The 22,083-nt window shown below is 40.4% G+C and overlaps 1 protein-coding gene across 1 annotated transcript in view; it reads left to right on the top strand.

The window, feature by feature from the left end:
* The window catches only part of LOC126388664 (X-linked interleukin-1 receptor accessory protein-like 2), a 59,665-nt gene extending 38,135 nt beyond the window's left edge, over window positions 1-21,530 (top strand). The window contains exons 2-10 of the mRNA XM_050041883.1: window positions 2,024-2,164; window positions 2,981-3,041; window positions 4,346-4,458; window positions 11,822-11,967; window positions 12,126-12,203; window positions 12,318-12,434; window positions 16,836-16,958; window positions 19,496-19,735; window positions 20,176-21,530. Of these exons, the coding sequence (XP_049897840.1) occupies window positions 2,024-2,164; window positions 2,981-3,041; window positions 4,346-4,458; window positions 11,822-11,967; window positions 12,126-12,203; window positions 12,318-12,434; window positions 16,836-16,958; window positions 19,496-19,735; window positions 20,176-20,274 (1,118 nt within the window). The 3' untranslated portion in view covers window positions 20,275-21,530. The remainder of the gene's footprint in view (window positions 1-2,023; window positions 2,165-2,980; window positions 3,042-4,345; window positions 4,459-11,821; window positions 11,968-12,125; window positions 12,204-12,317; window positions 12,435-16,835; window positions 16,959-19,495; window positions 19,736-20,175) is intronic.
* The last annotated feature ends 553 nt before the right edge of the window (window positions 21,531-22,083 follow it).

Here is a 22,083-nt window from a genome sequence, read left to right as displayed (position 1 = left end):
AGACAACATACTTTGTGGTGAGGCAAACTTTGTGTGTTTTGCCAACTTCTTGTTTGCAGCTTCTTTAAAATACAGAACAGGTGGTTCCTCTATTTTTGATTTGCTGTAAAGTCAGCACAAAACACTTGCATCAGAAGCATCACCAATATGTTTCAGCATAGATCACAAAAACCAATGTGCGTGAGTCGTTGTCTACAGAGGTGGCCATGTTGCACCGCTATGTTTCTACAGCAGCCCAGAATAGTTACACCAAACACTGGCTTTAGATATGGCCATTCTTGTTTTTGCATTTTTGCTTTTTGCGTTTTCGCATCTGCCACTATAGTTAGAGGCCCATGTGCACCAACAGCGTAGGATAAACTCTGATTGTTTAACAGCAAACTGCTTTATTCTGTGTTTTTACCAGTTTAAATCAGCGGGTCCATGTGTTTTGAAAAAGAGGAGACATCTGTGGATAATTCGGCTCCCAGTAAAAATCTTCTGAACATCTAGATCATAATTAGGGTGAGCACACATTAAGTTATCAGAGAAACAAGATTAGGTCAAAATGTAGTTTATAGCTGGACAACGTATTAGAGGGCTTTGGAGCAGTGCATTTGTTTTGGAGAGGAAGAGACCTCTACAGATAATTCTGCTCTCGGTAAAAAAAACCTCTAAAACAATAAACACTAAAGTCATTCTAATCGGGTTTCAGCTTGTTGTGGTCATAAGGAGCTAGCCTCAAGTGGCCATTAGGGGAACTGCAGTTTTTGGTCCTAGCTTCATTTTTCAACCCTGGAGGTCCCCGCTTGTTGGCACTCTGTAATCCTCACTGCTAGACGCCACCATATCTCCCAGATCTTACACACTGGACCTTAAGGGATGCGGTAAAACTGATTGAGGGTCAAATGTGAATTAGGTGAACTTCCCCACCTCCAATAAAGATCATGTACAGGTGCTAGATGTTTCAGTGGTAGGCATCTCTGTCAAAGGGTGGCGTTAGGGAGGTTATGCCAGCCTGACTATGATTTTAATATATGTATTTTTAACTTAGGAATTCATTTACAAATTACTGTTTTAATCATTTATCGATACATGTTTATCCTATTTTATGTTCATTATAATATAATGAATTTTAAGAATTTGGGGGGAGCACAGAAGCGTATTTGGACAAGCATTGCTCCCTAATGCCCCCCGTGCCGCTGGCTCTGAGCTGCACAGAGCTGCAGAGGGATCTGTTTGTACAGCTTTCACATTACTGGGAGTCGTGTCATTCAGTGTTGACATCAAAATACTGCCTAATGGAGCTTTAATTAAATGTTGAACTGTGATACACACTTAGCCTCTGACCTCTGACCTGCCTGCAGAGAAGATCAAGTCCTAAGTGAATTTCAATATGAAAGAAACAGACATTAACAGTTAGCTCCCAATTAAGCAGCTCTTGACAGGCAGTTTGTTTTTGTGGTTTTACAGAAGTCATGTTACTGTACAATGTCTTACACACTGGGTCAGTGTGTGTGTGTGTGTATGTGTGTCTGTCTGTCTGTCTGTCTGTCTGTCTTTTTATGCCTCATTCAGTCAATACAGTTCAGTTCAGTGTGCTTTTTGGTGAGAGTGTCAGGCAGACTGTTAACAAAACCTCTTAATACAGCTGTGATTCCTCAAAAAACAATCCCACCATCTATTGTTTGTACAAATGTTTATTTGCGTGAGTGAATGAGTCCCAGTCCTCGTCACCAATTTAGAAAATGTGCCAATCTGAAGGTAATTTAAGTTCTCATTTCTTTTACATTTCCTGAAATAAAATTGCCTTGGTGTGCTTAGCCGTGAGCAAACCAGTTTGTAATAAGCACAGAAGAAAATCAACATAAACAAAACCGAGCTTGAGTCAAACAGTGTTTAAAGTCTGAGATATTGAAGAAAATGTGATTTTTTAGGATTTACCGCCTCATCATCAGAGATCCTGTGAACAATAACTGATACACTGTATGATCTCATCAAATTCTTTTCTACTCTTTCCCTTCCTGTATCTCACCGACTGTAGATATGTATCGTCTGGAGCTGGCTGGAGGTCTGGGGGTCATACTGTTGCTGCTGGGAGTCCTCACAGCACTTTATAAGTGTTACAACCTGGAGATCATGCTCTGTTACAGGAGACACTTTGGAAGTGATGAAACTGAAGATGGTTAGTCTAATTTTGAGCTCACTTTGAATTCAGGACAATCAAATAACAGCGGTGTTCAAAAAGGCAACTCACAACAGAATCAGGGCGTATTTCAACATACATATTGCACCATGAAGAGCAGAGAACTTAAGACATGACAGGCAGCAACAAGAATACAGTAGAGGGCATGCAGGAGGTTTCTGCAAAACGTCCATGTACCCAACCTATTGCTAAATGCTGTACTCACTCGATAATGAGTGAGTGTGAGTGAAAAAAGTAATAAGTGATGATAGAAGCATGTTAATGAGGCAATAAAAAGAATAAGATACACAGCAATTACACTAGATCAAGTTTACATCTAAATAGTGATTTGGGTTTTATCAACTTAGACATCATTTTCCCATGCTGAAATTGGTCTAGCATTAAGTGAGAGAGAGGCAACACCTGTGATACAGGCTGCAGTGTAACCATTCGGGGCATCTGTGCAGTGTACGTTCACTAACAGTTCTTGTTTTTTCCACTGAAAGCAAAAGATCCCTACAGAGACAAGATTGTTTTTTTGTTAAACCAGAAGCAGCCTATGTGTTTTTTTGTTGTTGAAAATTACAAAGACATCATTTTGTAGTATTGATTGAAAGTATTGATTACAAATAAGTCAGTCTAATATCCTTAGCGGGGTATTCCTAAGATCTCATGCCCTAAAGGTGAATTGCTCTTTCCATTTATTCTCCTCTAGTCCAGATGAAGGATGATCAGAAAGTATCATCATTCAGGATGTGGTTAGTTGATGCTGTTTAAAATGTAGTTTTCTCTCTTACTATGTCTCTCTCTTCACAGATAATAAGGAGTATGATGCCTATCTGTCCTACACTAAAGTGGACCTTGACTGTTTGGGCAGGTCAGTTACCTCTGTACACATTTCTTATCTTGCTAACAACAGTGGTTCTGCAGCATGAAAAGCCCCTGCTTACTTCAATCATGTTCGCTGGATGTTAAAAGCTTGCTATGTTTAAATGTAGATTTAAACAGCTTCCATTGCTTCCAGGAGAAGTTCAGTGGTGAGGGAGTTGTGACACTGATGGGGCAGAAGGAAACAGCTGCCCTGGTTCTCTCTAAAGCTCACTAATTTACACCATCCATAAACAGAGATGTAAAAAAATTTGTGGTTTCAGAGGGTGATACTTGCTGGAAATAGTTCTTGGTAAACAAGATGCAGACGTAATGACATAATGATGAATTTGTGCAGCATCCAGGGTCATTACAGTGAGATTGCCAGGTTTGGTAGGTTTGTGTTTGTATGAATGCATATTTTAAGTAATAACCATATATGTAAATGAATAAAAAATGGGGGGGGAAAAAATGCTGAGTTGTGTAGGGCATCTGAAAATCAGCTGAAAGTTCTTTTTAATGTTCATTCTAAAACACAGGCACAACCTTCAGGTTAAGTCATTATTTTCCTGTTGAGAACACATGGCCCTGGACATTGTTGAAGTGCTTTGGGTGTTGTTCATGTTACACCCTACTACTGTGCTCAAGTTACAAATGATATCAACCTTACTCCTGTTAGCTGCAGAGCTTCAGAAGCAAAGAAGCCCACTCTTACTGGTCTTGCTTCATAAGAGACTTTGCAGGCGTTCTTTATTTCTCTTAAATTCTCAAAAAAAAAAAAACAAATCATATATTTATATTTTATTTTGATATTTTATTTAACACAGTAACATATTGATTATCAAAGAAAATAAATCCGATTGAATTGCCAATTCGCCTCACCTGCATATTTTTGGATTGTGGGAGGAAACCGGAGCACCCGGGGCAAACCCACGAGGCACAGGGAGAACATGCAAACTCCATTCAGAAAGAGGCCCAGAACCTCCTTGCTGTCAGGTGACAGTGCTCACCACTGCACCACTGTGCCCCCCAAGTCATGGTAGAGAATATTGTTCGCATGGGGTCTGACTGTTGGGGAAAGATCTTCCGAATATTACCTTTCAAATGAGACCATGCATGTGCATGTACAAAAAATGGAACAAGGACAGCTCTCAGGTTATTTTGGGTATGCCTCAGATAGGTGTTTTAGGTCAATTTAGATGAATTTTACAGGATGCTTAACTGTTAACCACTTAAAATGCATTTGCAGCCACCAGGTGCTCATTTGACTATTTGATTTTGAATCTGGCACGTAATTGTTGTTCTCCTCCACAGCCGGGCGAGCAGTGATGAGGAAACATTTGCTTTGGAGATCTTGCCAGACGTTTTAGAGAAACATTATGGATACAAGCTGTTTATACCAGACAGAGATCTAATACCCAGCAGTAGTAAGTATCCATCTATCTGTCTGTCTGTATGTATGTCTGTCTACTCCTCTCCTCGTCCTTCCTCACAACACACACAAACACACACACATCCTGTCTCTCTCTCTGTGGGCCTTTATAACCCCCAATACCCAGAATTCATCACTCTGTCAGAATAAATAACAATGTATGCGGATCTTCACCATAACACACTTACAGACACACATGTCTGTGTATGATCTCAGGTGTAAGTCACATGTACACACACACACACAACACAACACAGTGTCGCTCTTCCTCAGACACAGATCTTCTCACATCCGTGATTTCACTTTCTTATGAAAGTTCTACAAACACAATCTGTGTCTTTCACAGCGTAGTTAATGTCTGTATTTCAGTTTCGCAACCACACATTCCCACACACACTGCACAGGATGTATCGAGTGCACACAGTACACACACACACACACACACACACAGACACACACAAAATTTGTCATCATTTCTGGGGTTACGTGTCACTCTCTGTCTAACCGGAGGGGATATATGACTGGTACTGCTCTATCTGTCAATGCCTTGACCTGGCAGCGCACACACACACACACACACACACACACTCTCTCTCACACACACACACACACACACAGGTGCACAGAGATGCACAATTCCATTATTGACACATCGAAAGGGGAAAACACTTACTGCCATTCACATGTAGGCACACAGCATCTACTTGTCTGTCTATCCCCATTCATTTTACTAACACAGTAAAAGTTTGAGGATAGTTTACACTGGAGGCTGACAGTAAGTATTGCAACTATTGCCTACAGATACTCACAAGCGCAAATGTGTGTAATCTCAACATGTACACTGAATACTGTGAAGTTTTATAATGATGAAAAAACTTCAAGACAGTTTTGCAGGGCATGTGGCTGTACATGCAATAAGAGTATATGAGTATCAGGAAAAAGGGCAGATATACTGTGGTATACTGATTTGTCAGTCTACTCATCACACACACACACACACACACCTATCCATCATGTTAATGTCATCTCTGGCCTTGCTAGCTGCAGGGACACTGAGTGGAGATTAGATTTAGATTAGACTGTAGGGAGGTTCATCTGTTTCATTTAACTGTTTCATCACATAAACGCACATTTAAAATTTTCCCAAACATTTTTACACATGCACTAAATGTAGTCTGTCTTTGTTACAGTAATATGTACAGCTTTCCTGGTGATTTATACAGTAGGGAGAATCATTAAAGATGCAGTGATTGATATGTATATATTACCAATGATCAGATAACTATGTGCAGAGTTATCACCTGACTCTGTAGTGTCCCTCAGCTCCACAGAGCATTCTGGCATCTTTCAGCACATTGTTTTGGTGGAAACTTTAAACATTGGGTCACTATCACTGCTCTCCTTGATCCTTTTGTTATCCTTGACAGGCAGCTAATTTTACTTAACAAGCTCTGATAAACCACCAAAGACAGACATACAAAGTTAGAGACTAGCAGGTGGACATAGTGGAGCATTTAGCAGCTGTTAGAGACCAAGATCCAGAGCTAAAAGGAAAGTGAATATTGGACCTAAATTCATTAGAAACAAGACTACAAATGAATGCTAATGTTGCTCTGTGTCTGCAGGCTTTATCAATAGGCAATAGCTTGCTAACACATTTGCCAAAACAAGCACATAAGATGACCATTTGTCAGTGTTGTGTTTACAGCTTTTTCTGCTGCCCCCAAGATGCCATAATATTTATTTATGCAGCTTTTAAGGTTCTGTATGTAACTTGTAACTTTTTACATGTGTAAATCATTTTTTATTGCCAATAGGTGTACAGATTGTAATGTTCCTTCCCAGACCTTCTTGGTTGCCTATAACAACCCATAGACTGATTTTTATGTGAAAGGCTTGGGGCGAATTTTCCAGGAAAATCCAAAGTATGTGATGTTATGCATGCTCATGAGTGCCTTGCTTCTTTGCGACACTGGCCAACATTAGCCAAGACATGAAGTCCACTAATGTCAGTGAATGATCAGCACCCACCACAACACAGAGTCCACACATGCTGTGTTTTCACTGTATACATTTTGCAGTGGCAGCCGAGTGGAGATGGACCTTCACTTAGTGCCCTGTAGCAACTCAAATTCAGCCAGAGCAAGACCAAGTGCCAGGGGTCTGATCCTGCAACACCCTCTCATTTTCTGATAAGTTTGATTATAACTAGTTAATTGATGCTATAAAAAGTAGTCTGACCACATGACTGTGTGTGCCAATCGTGTGCTCATGATCAAGGGCACTGCTCCCTATTGGTTGAACAGGTGCATGGGCAAGAACTTGATGGCGGAGATCTCTACTGCACAGGCTCTGGCTCTAAATTATGTTACCAGCACAAGATGGCCATATCCACCATTTTTTTGCTTCATCTTTGTGTAGAAGGAGAAAGTGGAGATGTATTGTCTATCTTACTACACAGTCTGTGGTATTTGCCAATGCCCAGGTGCTCACTTATGGCCACAGGACGTGGGCACAATCAACAGGATGCTAACTGCAGTTTACCCAATCAACTCAGAGAGAGTTGCCACTAAAGATTTTCTGAAAGTTACATACAGAACCTTTAAAGTGAAATAAAAAACAGAAACTGAATACTTTCCTTGTTAATATTCTAATGAATATGACACACCTATAGAATGGTCTCAAAACCCAGAAACAAGTTAGCATTTTAGCTCAAAGTCAGTAGGTTTTCTGAATTGGTTTTTTGTTAGATGCCCGAAATAAGGCCTGTGTTTAACACAAGCTAAAGAGACTTTCACACTTTGTTCTACAACATAAAATACGACAGTGAATACCCCTCCCAAAAAAATTGATGCCTTTGTGTTTCTTAAAAGACAGCTGCTAACAAGTGGCTAAATAAGACTGCGGACCGTCATCACGCCAAACACAGCTTTGTAGCCTCGGTGTAGTGGCATTGTTGTAATACAACATCCAATAGAAAAAATCCTCTTGTCTTTTTGTCCAGGGAGCAAGGGCAATGCTAACTTACATTTTTGCCTACAAATAAACGTCATCCCTGCGTGAAGTTTTATCAAAACCTGATATAATACTGTAGGTCCAAGATATTATGTTGATAGTTCTTCCTCTGGGCTTTACTAAATGTGTATATCAACAATTTGTGCACTGTTGATATTGTTTTTTTGTTTTTTTTGTCCAGTAAAAATGGACAACGTATGAGTCTGTGTTTTTCCTTTGATATTTCATTGCTATTTTTCAGACAATGTGACTATGTGCATCAGGAGACTGAATATGTAATATACCTGCTCATTGCATTAAAAACATCATAAAACACGTTCAGTAGTCCCTGAGGCACCTGGTTACTTCAACTCAAGTATCAAACTAATGCATGAAATAAAATATTAAGCCATTATCACCTGTGCATTAGCATTTTATTGCCAAAATCACATTTCAACTTGTCCAAAAACTTCCTAAGAAAGAATGTAGTGGCTAAAATAACTTTATAATGCGACCAGAAAGAAACACACTAATGTGTTCTTTGCATTATTTAACATTTTCTCTTAAAATACATAAATAAATTTACTTAATCATAATGAACTGCCCTTAGCCAAAACCATGTCTCCAACCAACACACATTCAAGACAAACACACACAATACTGCATCCTGAATGCAGATGAGAAAATCATATTTCCTCCAAAATTGAGGCCTCCTCTCTGTGCCCTCAAAACATCCCAAAAACAAATGTCCACTATGCATAACGACATGCATAACTCTCTCTAAGCTGCATATGAACTAAAGGTTACGGAGTGTGAAAAAGAATGAGTGACTCACAGAGACACAGAGAGGAGCCTTTTCAGTGCTTACCAAAGCCATTGACAGAGCAACATGGCAACGCGACCTAAAATACACCATTCAATTATCCACTCCATTAGCCCTCGGAAATTAACAAGAGAGCGAGAAATAAACAACGGGAGCAGAAAGAGGTGGGGACGGGGTCATTGGTTTGTGTTATTTCATTAATTGATTTACATAATCCTCAAAAATAGAGAGCGGGGACAGGAAGTGAAGGGCAGGGGAGAGGAAGGGAGGTTAACTGTGGGGAAGAGAGAGAACGATAAAGAGAGAAAAGAGAAAGAGCGGGACTGAATTTTGGGATGTTCTGGACTATTTGTGCCCCTCAAATTGAGCGTGAAATTGCAATGTGTTGTTGGAGAGTCTCTGTCATTAATTTAGTTAGCAAGTGAAGAGATGGTAGAAGGAGGGAGACACAGAGAGAGAGGTAATCTGTTTTTCACAGAACACACGGTTTTCAGACATTTTCGGTAACTACAAATTTTGAGAAATAATGAGCAATTTCAGTGACGTTTCAAAAAAACACCGAGAATGTCACAAACAAATAATTGGAAATGAGACAGTTTGGGAAGACAAGTTTACACTGGGCTTGGTATGAAGCAACAGCACCACAGTGAGGATAAGAAGAAGCATTTGAAACTGCGTTGAACTCTTTTGGCTCTGTAGTGACTCGTATATTGTTGCATACAGGAGCTCTACCTCCCTTACAACATCTCATCACCTGCCCATTCAACTCCTCAAGTTTGCGTTTCCCTCCCTAAGTTATAAGTAAAAGCTGATGGTGGTGTATCAGCACAACTCTGATCCCCATTTAAGAGCTGATTCCACTGCCGTGTGTCGGAGCCAAAACTCTTGCACAAGCATTTCTGTCACTCTACTTTATCCTCCTGTCAGTCATTCCAGTCAGTTCTGAAGAAAATGAGTTGAAGGATGCCACCAGCAGAAATAGGCAGATACTATACAGGGAAGTTCAATTCTTCCTTCTGCCTCTTCCCTTTGAAGCTCTCGTTTTTTGCTTTTTTTTTCTCCTGTAATCAACAATAAATGAACCCTTTTCTGTAGCTGTGATATTTTTTTATTTTTTTTTGAGAAATGTGCATGTCTGAAGGAATAGTTCAACATTTTGAGAACTGCATTTATTCGCTTACTTTCCAAGTAGGGGTGTTGCAATTTAATTAAGGGTAATTGCTCTTTTTGTGCGGTTATGGTAACAGACTGCTCTTACATTTTGAGTAACGGCCGGGCTCCACCGGCTGCAAACATAAGCATCACGTCAGCGTAGCGTCGCGGCGTATTCATTTGGGCTCCACTGACTGCGTACGGAAGCGACACGTAGAGAAGCCAGCGGTGTTGTTTACCGTTTGCCGAGCCGAGAGGCTGCATGTAGGCTGCATGAAATGTTAAAGCATTTTCCACCTAAGTTATTACATATATTTGAGTTATCTACAAGTTTACTGTACTGTTTGTCATCTACTCGCTTTCAAATGTCCGCCACGGACATTTACACAATGTCACGGATAAACATGGGTAAATGCATGAAAAAAAATCATCACATATCACCTCTGATAATGGTTTATTCATTTAAAAACACATTGTGCTCGTTTAGCACACTATTTCATGTAGTTTTTATCTGCTGGAGGGTCGCGTAGGGGAGCATAGCGCGACAAAAATAGAAGAGCCGCGTAAAATAGAGAGTTGTCGCGCGACAGACGGGGGTTGTCGCGCTGCTTCCGTTGCCGGTGGAGCCGCTGTAATTGATTAACAGGGGGACGAGCTGCTACGGGACTCGCGCTGCAGACGTGTCGCGCCGCTGACGAGCCCGGCCGTTAACGTTCATTTGCCAAAAAAAACAAAATGCAAAATAGCATTATTGTTGTTGTTATATTAGTAGTAGTAGTAGTATATCAAATTTTCAAAAGATAATGCAACAATACCGTTATTATAAACTTTTTTGGCCCAAATGTAGTTGGACAAGTTAGCTTTGCCTGGTTCTCTCAACAGGAAGTCAAGATAATCTCAGCAAATGAACGCCACTAGTATGATTTTTGAAGTGTAAATGCAGTCGCTGGAAGTAAAAATCTAACATTAGGCTACAAATGAACTACACCATGATCATATGACTAAATGTCACCACCACAACAAGGCTGTAAAGCCGTGTTTGGTGTGATGAGATGCTGCAGTCTCATTTAGCCACTTGTTAGCAACCATCTTTTCAAAGACACCTAAAAGCTTCAAAAGTCATACCAACGTATTTTATGTTGGAGAAACATGAATATCTCTTGCACATGTGTTAACCTCAGACCTTATATCAGGCATCTAACAACAAACCCATTCAAAAAACCCATTGACCTTGAGATAAGGGAACGGGGAGTGCTAAAACACTAACTCGTTTACAGATTTTAGGACTCATTCCTGCACCACTTGATTTCCAACTCAGGTAAAGCGATCAATAAAACTCTTTTACGGTATTATGTTAGGGGTTATTATCTTAGCTTAGCATAAATATTGGAAAAAGAAACATCTAGCCTGACTCCTAAAGATACACTTACAAGCACATCTAATACTTACTAATTAACATGAATTAACCTACATCCCAAAATGTTGAACTATTTCTTTCAAAAGCCACCTAGCCAATCAGTTCCAATATTGGAGCCAGGATTTTATTGTAGATATGTCAGTTTCTTAAGCTTATTCAGTGTATTTTGTGTAGAACAGATAAATAAGTTTCTGGGCTAATCAAATTTTTCAGAAGTTCAACATTTTGAGACATATGCTTCTTTGCATTTTTTTGTTCTGTGCATTCAGTACAGAGCTAACGTCAAGATGTGTAGGTAAGCTTAGTATAAAAACTAGAATACACCTAGCAACAACTCTAAAACTGTCTGATTTATACACCAAACTTCATGCCCTTACTGTGACGATGCTTCTCGAAGGTGTATGGTCCGCTGCACCCAGCTGTTGTCTGCCAGGAAATAGTTACAGCAAGTAATTCTCTCTATAACCACAAATTGTTGTTTTGACATTACTCCTTACAGTGCATGTACCGGTGATACAAATGAGGCATATTGGTGTTGCTTAGTCAGCTTTAGAGGTGTTTTGTATCAATTTTAAAAGAGCCAGGCTAGCTTTTCCCCTTTAGATTTATGCTAAGCTAGGCTAACCACAGTCTGACCCCAGCTCCATGCTTACCACACAGACATGAGGCTGATAGGAATCATCTCATGTCAATGGGAAGAGTGTCAATCCTCTTTTATTTTGCCAGAGTAAATCTCTACGGCGATGGTCAGGTAAAGAAATAGACCAAAAAACTAAAATACAAAAATGTGTGTCAAAACTAGAGAAAACAGCATCACTGACAACAATAAGAATACACATATCATAGATTTCTATAATACACTGCAAAACACCAACTGTTTGACCTTCACCTGATTCTACATGACATCCTTCTCTGAATCTCCTCTTACTGTTTTCAGTTTTAACTTTGTCTCCACATCTCTCTGTCTCCCAGCTTACATTGAGGACTTGGCTCGTAGCGTGGAGCAGAGCAGACGCTTGATCATCGTTTTGACTCCAGAGTTTGTCGCCAAAAGAGGGTGGAGCATCTTCCAGATAGAGACACGCCTGCACTCCATGCTGGTCACTGGGGAGATCAAGGTATGACTGGGGTAACAGGAAATACAAAATCTGAGAGGCAGGCATGTGCGGTAATTACGTTTTTGCATGTTTGAGAAAGTTGTGAAGTGCTTTGTACAATGTGCTTGAAGAGTTGCTCTGTCCTAAACACCTCTACCTCTGTGTTTCTGTGTGTCCAGGTGATCATGATAGAGTGTGCAGACCTGAAGAATGTCATTAACTACCAAGAGGTGGAGGCACTGAAACATACAATCAAGGTACACAGAGAGAGAAATGAACAAAGGGAGGAAGAAGGGTGTGAACTAAATTCATTAGACACAAGGAGACCAAAAGCAATTAGACACCTGAATAATCTCTTCTTCTCTCCTCAGGCTTTATCCATCATCAAGTGGAGGGGTCCTAAGAGCAATGAGCTGTCATCTAAGTTTTGGAAACAGGTGGTCTATGAGATGCCTGCTAAACGCAGGGAGACGTTGTCCAGACGCCAGGTATACTGCCAGAAACAAAAGGCTAAAATGAGTTTCTCCGTATGTTTCTCGCAATCATGCACACACTGGCGTTGTTTGTTTAAGTGAAACCCCAAACATTCATTAGTTCCCAAGAGATATACTATAAAAGGAAAATGCTTTACTATTTTTTCGTTCAATCCTGAAATCTGTCCTGAAGTATAAAAAAAAAACAGATTAATGTGCACATCTTAAAGAATACGCACTAAAACCCTTTCCTTTTACTGAGGGACTATACGTACAGGTGTAGAGAAAAAAAATATCTTAGTGGCATGTCTGGAAGCCTAGAAAAACAATAGCTGTGGAAATTTGGTCTGAACATTTACTTATGCTCCCCTGCGGCACATACACTCACAACAAACAGATGGCCTTTGAAATGTCCGCTAAATATAGGTAATGTATGAAAATTGAAATCACAATGGGGGAAAATGTGTACATGTTTGCCATGTGTTAACACCTCGGGTGGTGTATGCCCTGATTAGCAAAGTGATGTTCTCCTGCTGCTTGGCACTGGGGAATAATGATTGAGAAACAAATAAAGAGTGAACTGCATTGAACAAAAATTGACGCAACACTTTTGTTTTTGGTCCCATTTTTCACAGCTTCAAGTTAGAGATCTAAGAATTTTTTAATGCACTCAGTAGATGTATTTCTCTCAATTTTTAGTTGCAAATGTGTTTAAATCCATGTTAGTGAGCACTTCTTTTCCAAGATAATCCTTCCAACTGACAGGTGTGGAATGTCAAGATGCTGATTAAACAGCAAGGCCACTCTAAAATGTGCAGTTTGATCACACAACACAATGCAACAGATGTCACAAGTTTTTAGGGGGCCTGCCACTGGCATGCTGACTGCAGGAACGTCCACCACAGCTGTTGCCCACTGACACAAACCAACTCCAATGTCATTGCTGTGAATTTGACAGTACATCCAACCATCCTCACAACTGTAGACCAGGTGTAATCACACCAGCTCAGGACCTCCACATTCAGCGTCTTCATCTGCAGGATCATTACAGACCAGCCACACGGACAGCTGATGCATCAACCACAGAATTTCTGCCGTCTCAGCAAAGTTCATTTGCATGATGGTCGTCCTTACCAGGGTCTTCACCTGACAACAGTTCTTCATCGTAACTGACTTGAGTGGGCAGCTTTTCCCTTCACTGGAGGAGATGTGTTCTCTTCACTGATGAATCCTACTTTGCACCTTACCAGGCAGATGGCAGACAGCATGTACTGTACGCCGTTTTGAGGGAAAGTGGTTCGCTGGTGTCAATATTGTGAACAAAGCACCCCATGGTGGCTTGAATCCTGCTTTACACCTTACCAGGCAGATGGCTGACAGTGTGTAAGATGTTGTGTGGGCGAGTGGTTCAGTGATGTCAACATTGGGAGCAGAGTGGAGCAGTATGGGCAAGATCCTGAGACCCAGTGTTGTGCCAGTCATCTGCCACCATGACCTCATGTGCAGCATGGTAATGCATGGCCCCATGGCCTGCAAACTCACCAGACATGTCACCCATTGAGGATGTTTAGGATGCTCTGGATTGGCATGTACGACAGCGTGTTCCATTTCCTGCCAATATCCAGCAACTTCACACAGCCTTGAAGAGGAGTGGGCCAACCAATATCCAGCAACTTCACACAGCCTTGAAGAGGAGTGGGCCAATATTCCACAGGCCACAATCTACAACCTGATCAGCTCTATGTGAAGGAGATGTGTCACACTGCATGAAGTAAATGATGGTCACACCAGATACTGACTGATTCTCTGTGGTATCTGTGACCAAGAAATTAATTTCTGTAGCACTAGTCATGTGATATTGTAATAAATGCTTTTCTTTCTTTTTTTTAAGATAACACTGCAAAATTTAGATTGGCCTTTTATTATGACCATGCCAAGGCACACCTGTGTAGGAAAGATGCTGTTTAATCAGGACCTTATTATGCCACACCTATCAGGTCAATGGATTAAGATTTGGATGAACCAAAATCTAATATATAGGCTTTTGTGTGTATAAAAAGTCTTAGATCTTTAACTTAAACCTATGAAAAATGGGAGCAATAACAAAATGGTTAAGTTTAAATTTTTGTTCAGTGTGCGTAACTGCAACAAATGGCATTGTATTATCTCATTCATATGTTGTGATGTTTACTCCTTTACTTTTGTGCATTAGTCCAGCTGAGAACATTGCCATTGTAACTTATAGCAACAAAGAATCACCGCACATAAAACAAACCCAACTTTCAGGGCTTTGTGAGTTTACGTGGCTGTATAGACATTGACATCTTATCGTCTGCAGTTATTCATGCTTAGAAAGCCTGGTATAACACAATATAGCCAAGAAGAGGTGAAGTACTTCTTCAATTTATGGGCCAAGGAATACACTTGCTAACTTCTTGAAAAATTGCACAAGAACTCTGAAGAATTCAAGCCATCCATCATGCCTAGCGACATACACTGAATGACAATCAGGTGTGTTTTCAAACCTCAACAGCACCAAAACCTTGGAGGAGTCCATGGCACTTTTATTAAGCTGTAATAGTTCACTTGAACTTGGACTGTATTACCTTAAATCAACTAAATACATAAATGCAACAAAGTGGACTCGTACCACAGCAAACAAAGGCCATGATTTCATCGTTTTTTCTAAACCTCTGGGCTTAATTAGCATCATATCACTGTAGATATTATTTTCTATACGCATACTATACACATAATGTGACCTGTACTGATACGAGGTTTGCCATAAGACATGGCAACTGTTGTTTCAAGACTAACTTTCAAGAAATACTAGAAATGGTATAAAATCCTTCACAGGAAACTTAAGCCAAAGCCAAGTTAAGTTAATTCACTTAAATGATAAGGATGTAAGGTGTTATTCTATATTTGTCTTACAGTCAACGAAGGAAACATGTTAGGGCCTGTGTCCACATAGTGGTTTTCTCTGGCAGAAAGGTGGTGGCAGGGTACTGAGGAAAGCTTCATTAATAAAGCACTCCGAGTGCTTTTCTTCTGAAGTGCTACACGTGGGTTTTGTTTCTAAAACAACCATATCTTGACAATCGTAAGTGCTATATTGTAGGCAACTGGACTTACTTGCGTTTCTTTAAGACATTTCGCCTCTCATCCAAGAAGCTTCGTCAGTTCTAAATGACTGGTGCGAAGTTGCAGGCTATAAACCCTGTGTGGGTGGGAACCCTTACAGAGTCGTAGGGGTCATGAGCTCTTAGTTTCAGAGTCGTTAAGGTCACAATGCGAGTCATTGACCCACCTGGCCACCATGTGAGTCGTTAGCGTCAGTTGGGACCAGGGGTGAATGGGTGTGAAGTCGTCAACCCTTACAGGGTTTATAGCCTGCAACTTCATACCAGTCATTTAGAACTGAAGAAGCTTCTTGGATGAGAGACAAAACGTCTTCAAGAAACACAAGCAAGTCCAGCTGCCTACGATATAGCACTTACGATTACAATGACCTGGATGACTGAGAATCTTCCACTGACAAACATATCTTGACACAAACATTAGCTAGGTAGCTACCTCAAGGCTCTGTTAACAGAGGGTTTACTACCAATTAGCAACAAGATTACAACACGGATGGTGAAAAAAGCACAACACTCACCAGCAACACTCAATGATCAGCCAATCTACGCCCACAAATTGGCTTTTCTGTCTTTGTTGTGACAGTTTCTGACTGATATATCATACAGTTTGGGATAGACGGTAGATAAAGGAGCAGCAGTGACGACACCAGCGCCTTTCTGAAAAGTTCACAGATATTTTACCAGAAGCGCTCAGAGTAGCTGCACAAAAAAAGACCAGGCAGTCTGAAGAAGATGCTGGGGTGGTCTTTTTTGTCTAGACGGCCACAAATGCTTTTTCCTCGTTGGGAACAATTGTAAAAAGATGCTGGCGCTGAGAAAAAAAAGTTACACAGCTACACAGGCCCTTAGGCTATCTGTCATCACTCCTACTGGATATATAAATTGTGTTTTTGTTGGGAACTTTTTTTTTTGCTGTGAATTATATATATTTCATTTTCTAGTAAGTATTTACAGGAACATGTCACCCAGTAAAACATTGTGATTTAAATGGTTTTTGGACAACAATAACATATATTAGGCTTTAGCTACAAGAACAACTCCCATCTGTAGGATTGATTCATTGCTGTTGTTTTTTGTTTTTTTTCATAGGATTCGTTATTGAGAAACATAATCATTACTATCATATTATCATAAGTCTTATCATTTTAACCTAACCCATGAATACGTTTCCTATCACTGTGGTAACTTCTACATAAAGATAAAGTCTCCTTGACGACTCAAACATTTGTATAAATCTGCACATTGCAAACTATATAACATGTTTCTCTGTCAACAGGTGATGGACTCTGGTGAACAAGGCCTCTTTGGTGACCTGCAGACCACCGTCTCCACTATTGCCATGACAACCACCTCCGCCTCCTTGGCACCCCCTAATGAGAGTCGCCATGGGCATCATCAGGTCAGCTGTTGCATGTGTATTACTTCAAACTGATGTTGTTGCTTAGGCTTGGTGTTTGTTGAATCAGTGGTGTTAGGTAGTAATGACGAGCCCTAGTGTAAGATTTTTTTTTACGTGTGAGATGAGCGCACAGGAATTACACACACACAGATGCACACCACACACACACACACACACAATATTACCCACAAATCTTAGAATTTATAGGTCAGGCTTTTACAGAAACATTCATGGACAAGGAATTAGACTAATTTACATAATCTACTGTAACACTGTAAATGAACCCATCTTGAAGCTGTTAAACATGAGCATTTTTTGTTGTTGTTTGTTGTAAAGATGTGTTTTCCTGTGGTGTGTTTCATAACATGTTGGCGCCCAATCTTAAAACACCCCCAGCCCAACTAAAAATAGTCTACTCACCTACTGTGTATCTGAAAACGAATTAAACAAAGCAATGGCATTTATGCAAGCCAGTGGCATATAATTCCAAGTATATTGGAACAATAATACATGTGGGTTAACTTATTTAAAAGTGCTTTGGTTCCTCTACATGTTAATAAAGGTGTACAGAGACGTCATTATCTGTATCTGTATTCAGATGGAAGAAGGGAAGTGGGCGTGGTTTATGCTGGAAATCATGGTAAATCAGGAAATTTATATTCCTGTATTTTCTAACCTTGTGTTCACTGGCAATGCAACTGCTGTGCCTTCATAGCATCAAACTGATTTATGGCTTTGCTAACAGACAGACAGCTAGCTACATTAAGATGTGGAAACATAGTACCCACTCCACAACATCGTCTCAACTGGTTCCTCAGCAGTGCGCACCACCCAGATGGGGTGGGAGCTAACATTAGCTTGCTAGCCGTGCTGCTCATTGAGTGATTACAGCTGGTAATGCTGCCCCAATGCCGAAGATTGTTGCTGCGAAAAATATTTTTCCCATCCTCCCATCTACCCCCAGGTTGCCCCACTAATCCTCATGTTAGCACCACTAGCCGTGCTGATGCTGCTAACAGTGGTAACAGAGCTAATAGTGATAACAAAGTCAACAATGCTAAAGGGAGTAGCATTGGGAATAGCCTAATGAGTGCAATGCTAGCTAGCTCCTACCAGACCCTGGTGGTGTGCTCTGCAGTAGAGTGAAGAGTAGCAAATTTAACTAATAGAACGACATGTGCAACCTTTAAAAAATATTCTCGTTGGTCAACTGATTAACTGTTAACTGTTGACATCCCTAATCCTAACCCCACCACTGTGATTTAAGTCAATGTTAAATAACTAAATACATAAATAAGTAAATATGCTTATGAAATAAATCTTGAAATAAATAAATTAATTAATTAATTAATAATAAATTAAATGAATAAATTAAATAAATGAGTATATAAGCATAGGTAAGTATGAATATATAAATGAGTCAATATACTTTAATAACTGATACACACATTTGTTTTTTTGTTTTTTTTCAAGGACATTTTTCTAAGGACTAACTGCCCAGCTCTTTTTATTTCCATGTGTTTAGGTAACCATGAAATACATGGTAGGGTGTTACTGGACGCTAAGTCAAAAGTCAATGAGACCTAAGGCAGATACATACAGCGTGTTACAGCTTACGCAAATGAATATTGACTGAAATAGACGATAAAATGTTTTGGGGGGTTTTAATAGAGGAAACTAACACATACAGCTTAAAACCACAGGTTCTAAGCTTTGTTGTCAGGCATAATTTCCGGGGCTTTGAAATAGATCCAGGTGCCACACTAGGCTTTTGTCCTGCTACTCCTGCACATGTCGCCTCCCCCGCCTCGATGTTAGAGTGATAACCAGAATAGGTCAGTTGTCAGCTCACTGCCTGCTGTGGGCTGACTCAGTGGGGGTGACTACAAAATACAGCCATCAGTTTTAAACAGTGCCTAGTAATTCAAATGACTAGTTAGTGAAATCGATGATACATATTTATCTGAAGAAACAGACATGTCAATCATGCCCCTCACCCAACCCAAATAATAACACACAACTTAAGGTAGAATAAATATCTGTGTCCATTACAATATTTGTCCATTCCTGATAAACAAATTTAGATGCAGATACATCCCTACATTTTAAAGAGACTGCAGACTGTGATGGCCCATGTATGACAGACATCAGGTCCTAGTGTTGCCTCACTGGCTGTACTGCTTCCTGTTAACTTCCACCACTGTCTGACAGTACATTTAAAAAGATCCAGATTGGAGTGTTGCATTGAGCTAGTGGTCAAAGATATCCTAATTATTCCATCAGAATACAAACAAAAATGAGGCAAGGTTTTCTCACTTTGGGGTTCCTGCTGAAAAAAAGGCCCCAGCTTCATTTATTTTAAAACTCTTCATTAAGTTCATGTTTTTTGTTGTTGCTTGTTTTCACAGTTTATGTAACGTCTAAAAATCTTTTCAGAATGTGATAATTAATAACTTAAAAAGATTAATTGCCTCTTCGAATAATACTTAAGGTGTTAAAAGTTAACAGAGAATCATATCATTACCACTATACTACAGGTTGCCTTGGCGACAGAGATCCCTGACTACAACCAGATGACATTGCCACTGGGAGGCGGTCACACTGCCACAGCAGCCCAAATGAGGCATTTCTGCCGCAGCTACGAGTTCCAGCTTCCCACACAGCCTCCCTCCCTGTCGCCTCCTCTCCCACCTCCCTCCACCGTGCAGTTCTCCACTCTGGGCCCCGGGGGGCGCCACGTCTATTGCAACATCCCCATGACACTGCTGAATGGACAGGTGGGAGAAAAGACAGGACCACTTGTTGTTTTTTGCAGTTCTTGGATAGTCTCTAGCATCCAACATCTACACAGTGTATCCTTTTCTTGTGTGTTGTTTTGTGCATGAGTTTTATCACATTAAAAATAAAACCCCTCTTTTCTCCCCAGGGGTTCAGAGCAGTTCACTGGGGAACAAGAGGTCTGTTTGGATAAAAAGAGAATGTAGAAAGAAAATAGAATCTCCACATTGTTAAACCTAAAATATTTATATATTTTTTTATTTTAACAGACTGGGAACTAGCTGTCATATGCAGTATAGTTGTCATATATGAGGCATGGTGCATTATTGGCATGCAGTAGCACTGTATATATTGTATATTGTTTTCTTGTATATTTTGCTAGCAGCTGTGGTTTCAGGGAGATTCCTGCTGATCACTGTTGCACTTGTTTTTTTTCCAGGTTTCTCAGAGCAGTACGCTTGGGAAGAAACCAGAACTCCACCTGAACAGCACCTTCGTACCGCTCACCAGCAGAGAACTAAGCTCTGACATCTGGTAGAGGGACTCCTCAACTGGTGCTGGATTACAGACCGGTTTATAAACTGCTTTTACACTGGCTTTGGAAATGGGGTAGACTGGTTGGTCGACTGGTTCTCATTGGGGTTTTTGGACTGTGTACAGCCTTAGTTTTTCAGGAGGGACTGCTTGAGGACTGCCTGCAGACTAGTTTTGGGCCACTTCATCCCACGCTGTGAACAAAGGACTGCTTGAAGACTGAATAAGCCTTGGATTCACAATGGTTGGATATACCAGCTTCAGACTGCTTACAGACAGACAGATTCAGATTATAAAACTGATTGTATGCTGGTATCGGACATACCAACCGGTTACAGACTGATTCAAACTGCTTTGTAAGCTGTGTAGCCATGATCATTGGAAAGGAGCACTGTTATACAACACGACTGGTCATACACATTCGAGGGATGCAGAGAGTTTGTTGACAGTTATGGACATGTGGATGTGATGAACTGGGAAAGTCAATGAAAAGGTCCAGGATACCTAAACAGTGAGGAGGTATCCACAAACAGGAGTGCGCCATCTGTCGTACAAGCGACCAAGTTGGACCTCGGAGCACAAAAAAAATCTCGAATTGCTGTCTGCTCACACACCAGCTGTGTAATCGGAAACAAGTTGATTTGTCAGCTGCTTAACTGCTCGGAAGTATCAGTCGACTGAAAAACAAAAGTAGCGTAATCTCAGAAAGCCAGTCGGTCTTCTACCTATCTGAGTTGTCAGTGTATCCATCTATCTGTTGACTAGGTGGCTTGTCAGTAAATGAGGCAGACTTAAAGCAATGATTTTGGAATACCAGTCCACCTTAAAACAACAAGTCAACCTCTTGAAACAATTCCTGGCCAGCTAGTGAGCTACCTGGTTTGGTTCTTAGAAGCTAAAATGGTTGACTTAAAAGAAATGGATTCCAGCAAGATTATCAAGATAAGAAGTGTGAAGTGATTGCTAAACCTATGTACTGAGAAAGTGCAGTTAAATGGTGTATACAGAAACATGTAGCTAGTTGTAAAGACTAGCTGACTAAAGGCTAGTTATGTCTTGAGGTAAAAGGCACCAAGAGACTGCAAAGCAGCCAGCTCACCTTGTAACCCAGTAATCAGCAATTAGTCAAGTCATCAAGAACTGGCCAAGAGGTGACCTGCCAACTTTTACCAACAAGCTAAAAGCATAAAGGACTTGGCTTTTTCTATTTGCATGACCACCCATTTAGATAAAAAAAAATAATAATCAAATAAATATAGATAAAAGAGTAAATGACACAATCATTTCTCGCAGCCTCTTTTAATATGGAGGAGAATAAACGTCTTATGTTGATACGGTATGTTTGTTTTCTGTCTGGCCATGAAGTATTGATAAAAACTGATAAAGGGAAAAAAGGAGGTGTCCCTCCAAAAACATTCTCATTTTCTCTGGTTTAATTTAAGAATTCTATGCTTTTTGAAGGTCGGTGAGCATTTTCACCAGGCTTTGTTTTTAATGTTTGTTACAATAATCTCTGTACAGCTTCCATAACTTATGCATAGACCTATACATGACGGTGATTTGTTCCCGATAATTTCTGTTAACTCCCACATTGTGTGTGAGACCCAGAGCCTCTTTTTGCTTTCATTCTGTTCTTCTTCATCAGTGGATGGATGGATGGATAGATGGATGGATGGATGGATGGATGGATGCTCACGGCAGTACAACCCTGGCAACGGACTCATGTTTTGAACCTGTCACTCTGGAATGGAGACCACTACCAGTCAGCCAAAGGGGGCTTCACTGCATACAGAGCCGGACTCCGAGCCGAACC

The sequence above is a fragment of the Epinephelus moara genome, chromosome 4 (genome assembly GCF_006386435.1).
Source record: "Epinephelus moara isolate mb chromosome 4, YSFRI_EMoa_1.0, whole genome shotgun sequence".
NCBI lineage: Eukaryota > Metazoa > Chordata > Actinopteri > Perciformes > Serranidae > Epinephelus > Epinephelus moara.
This window is presented reverse-complemented; position numbering and strand designations above follow the sequence as displayed.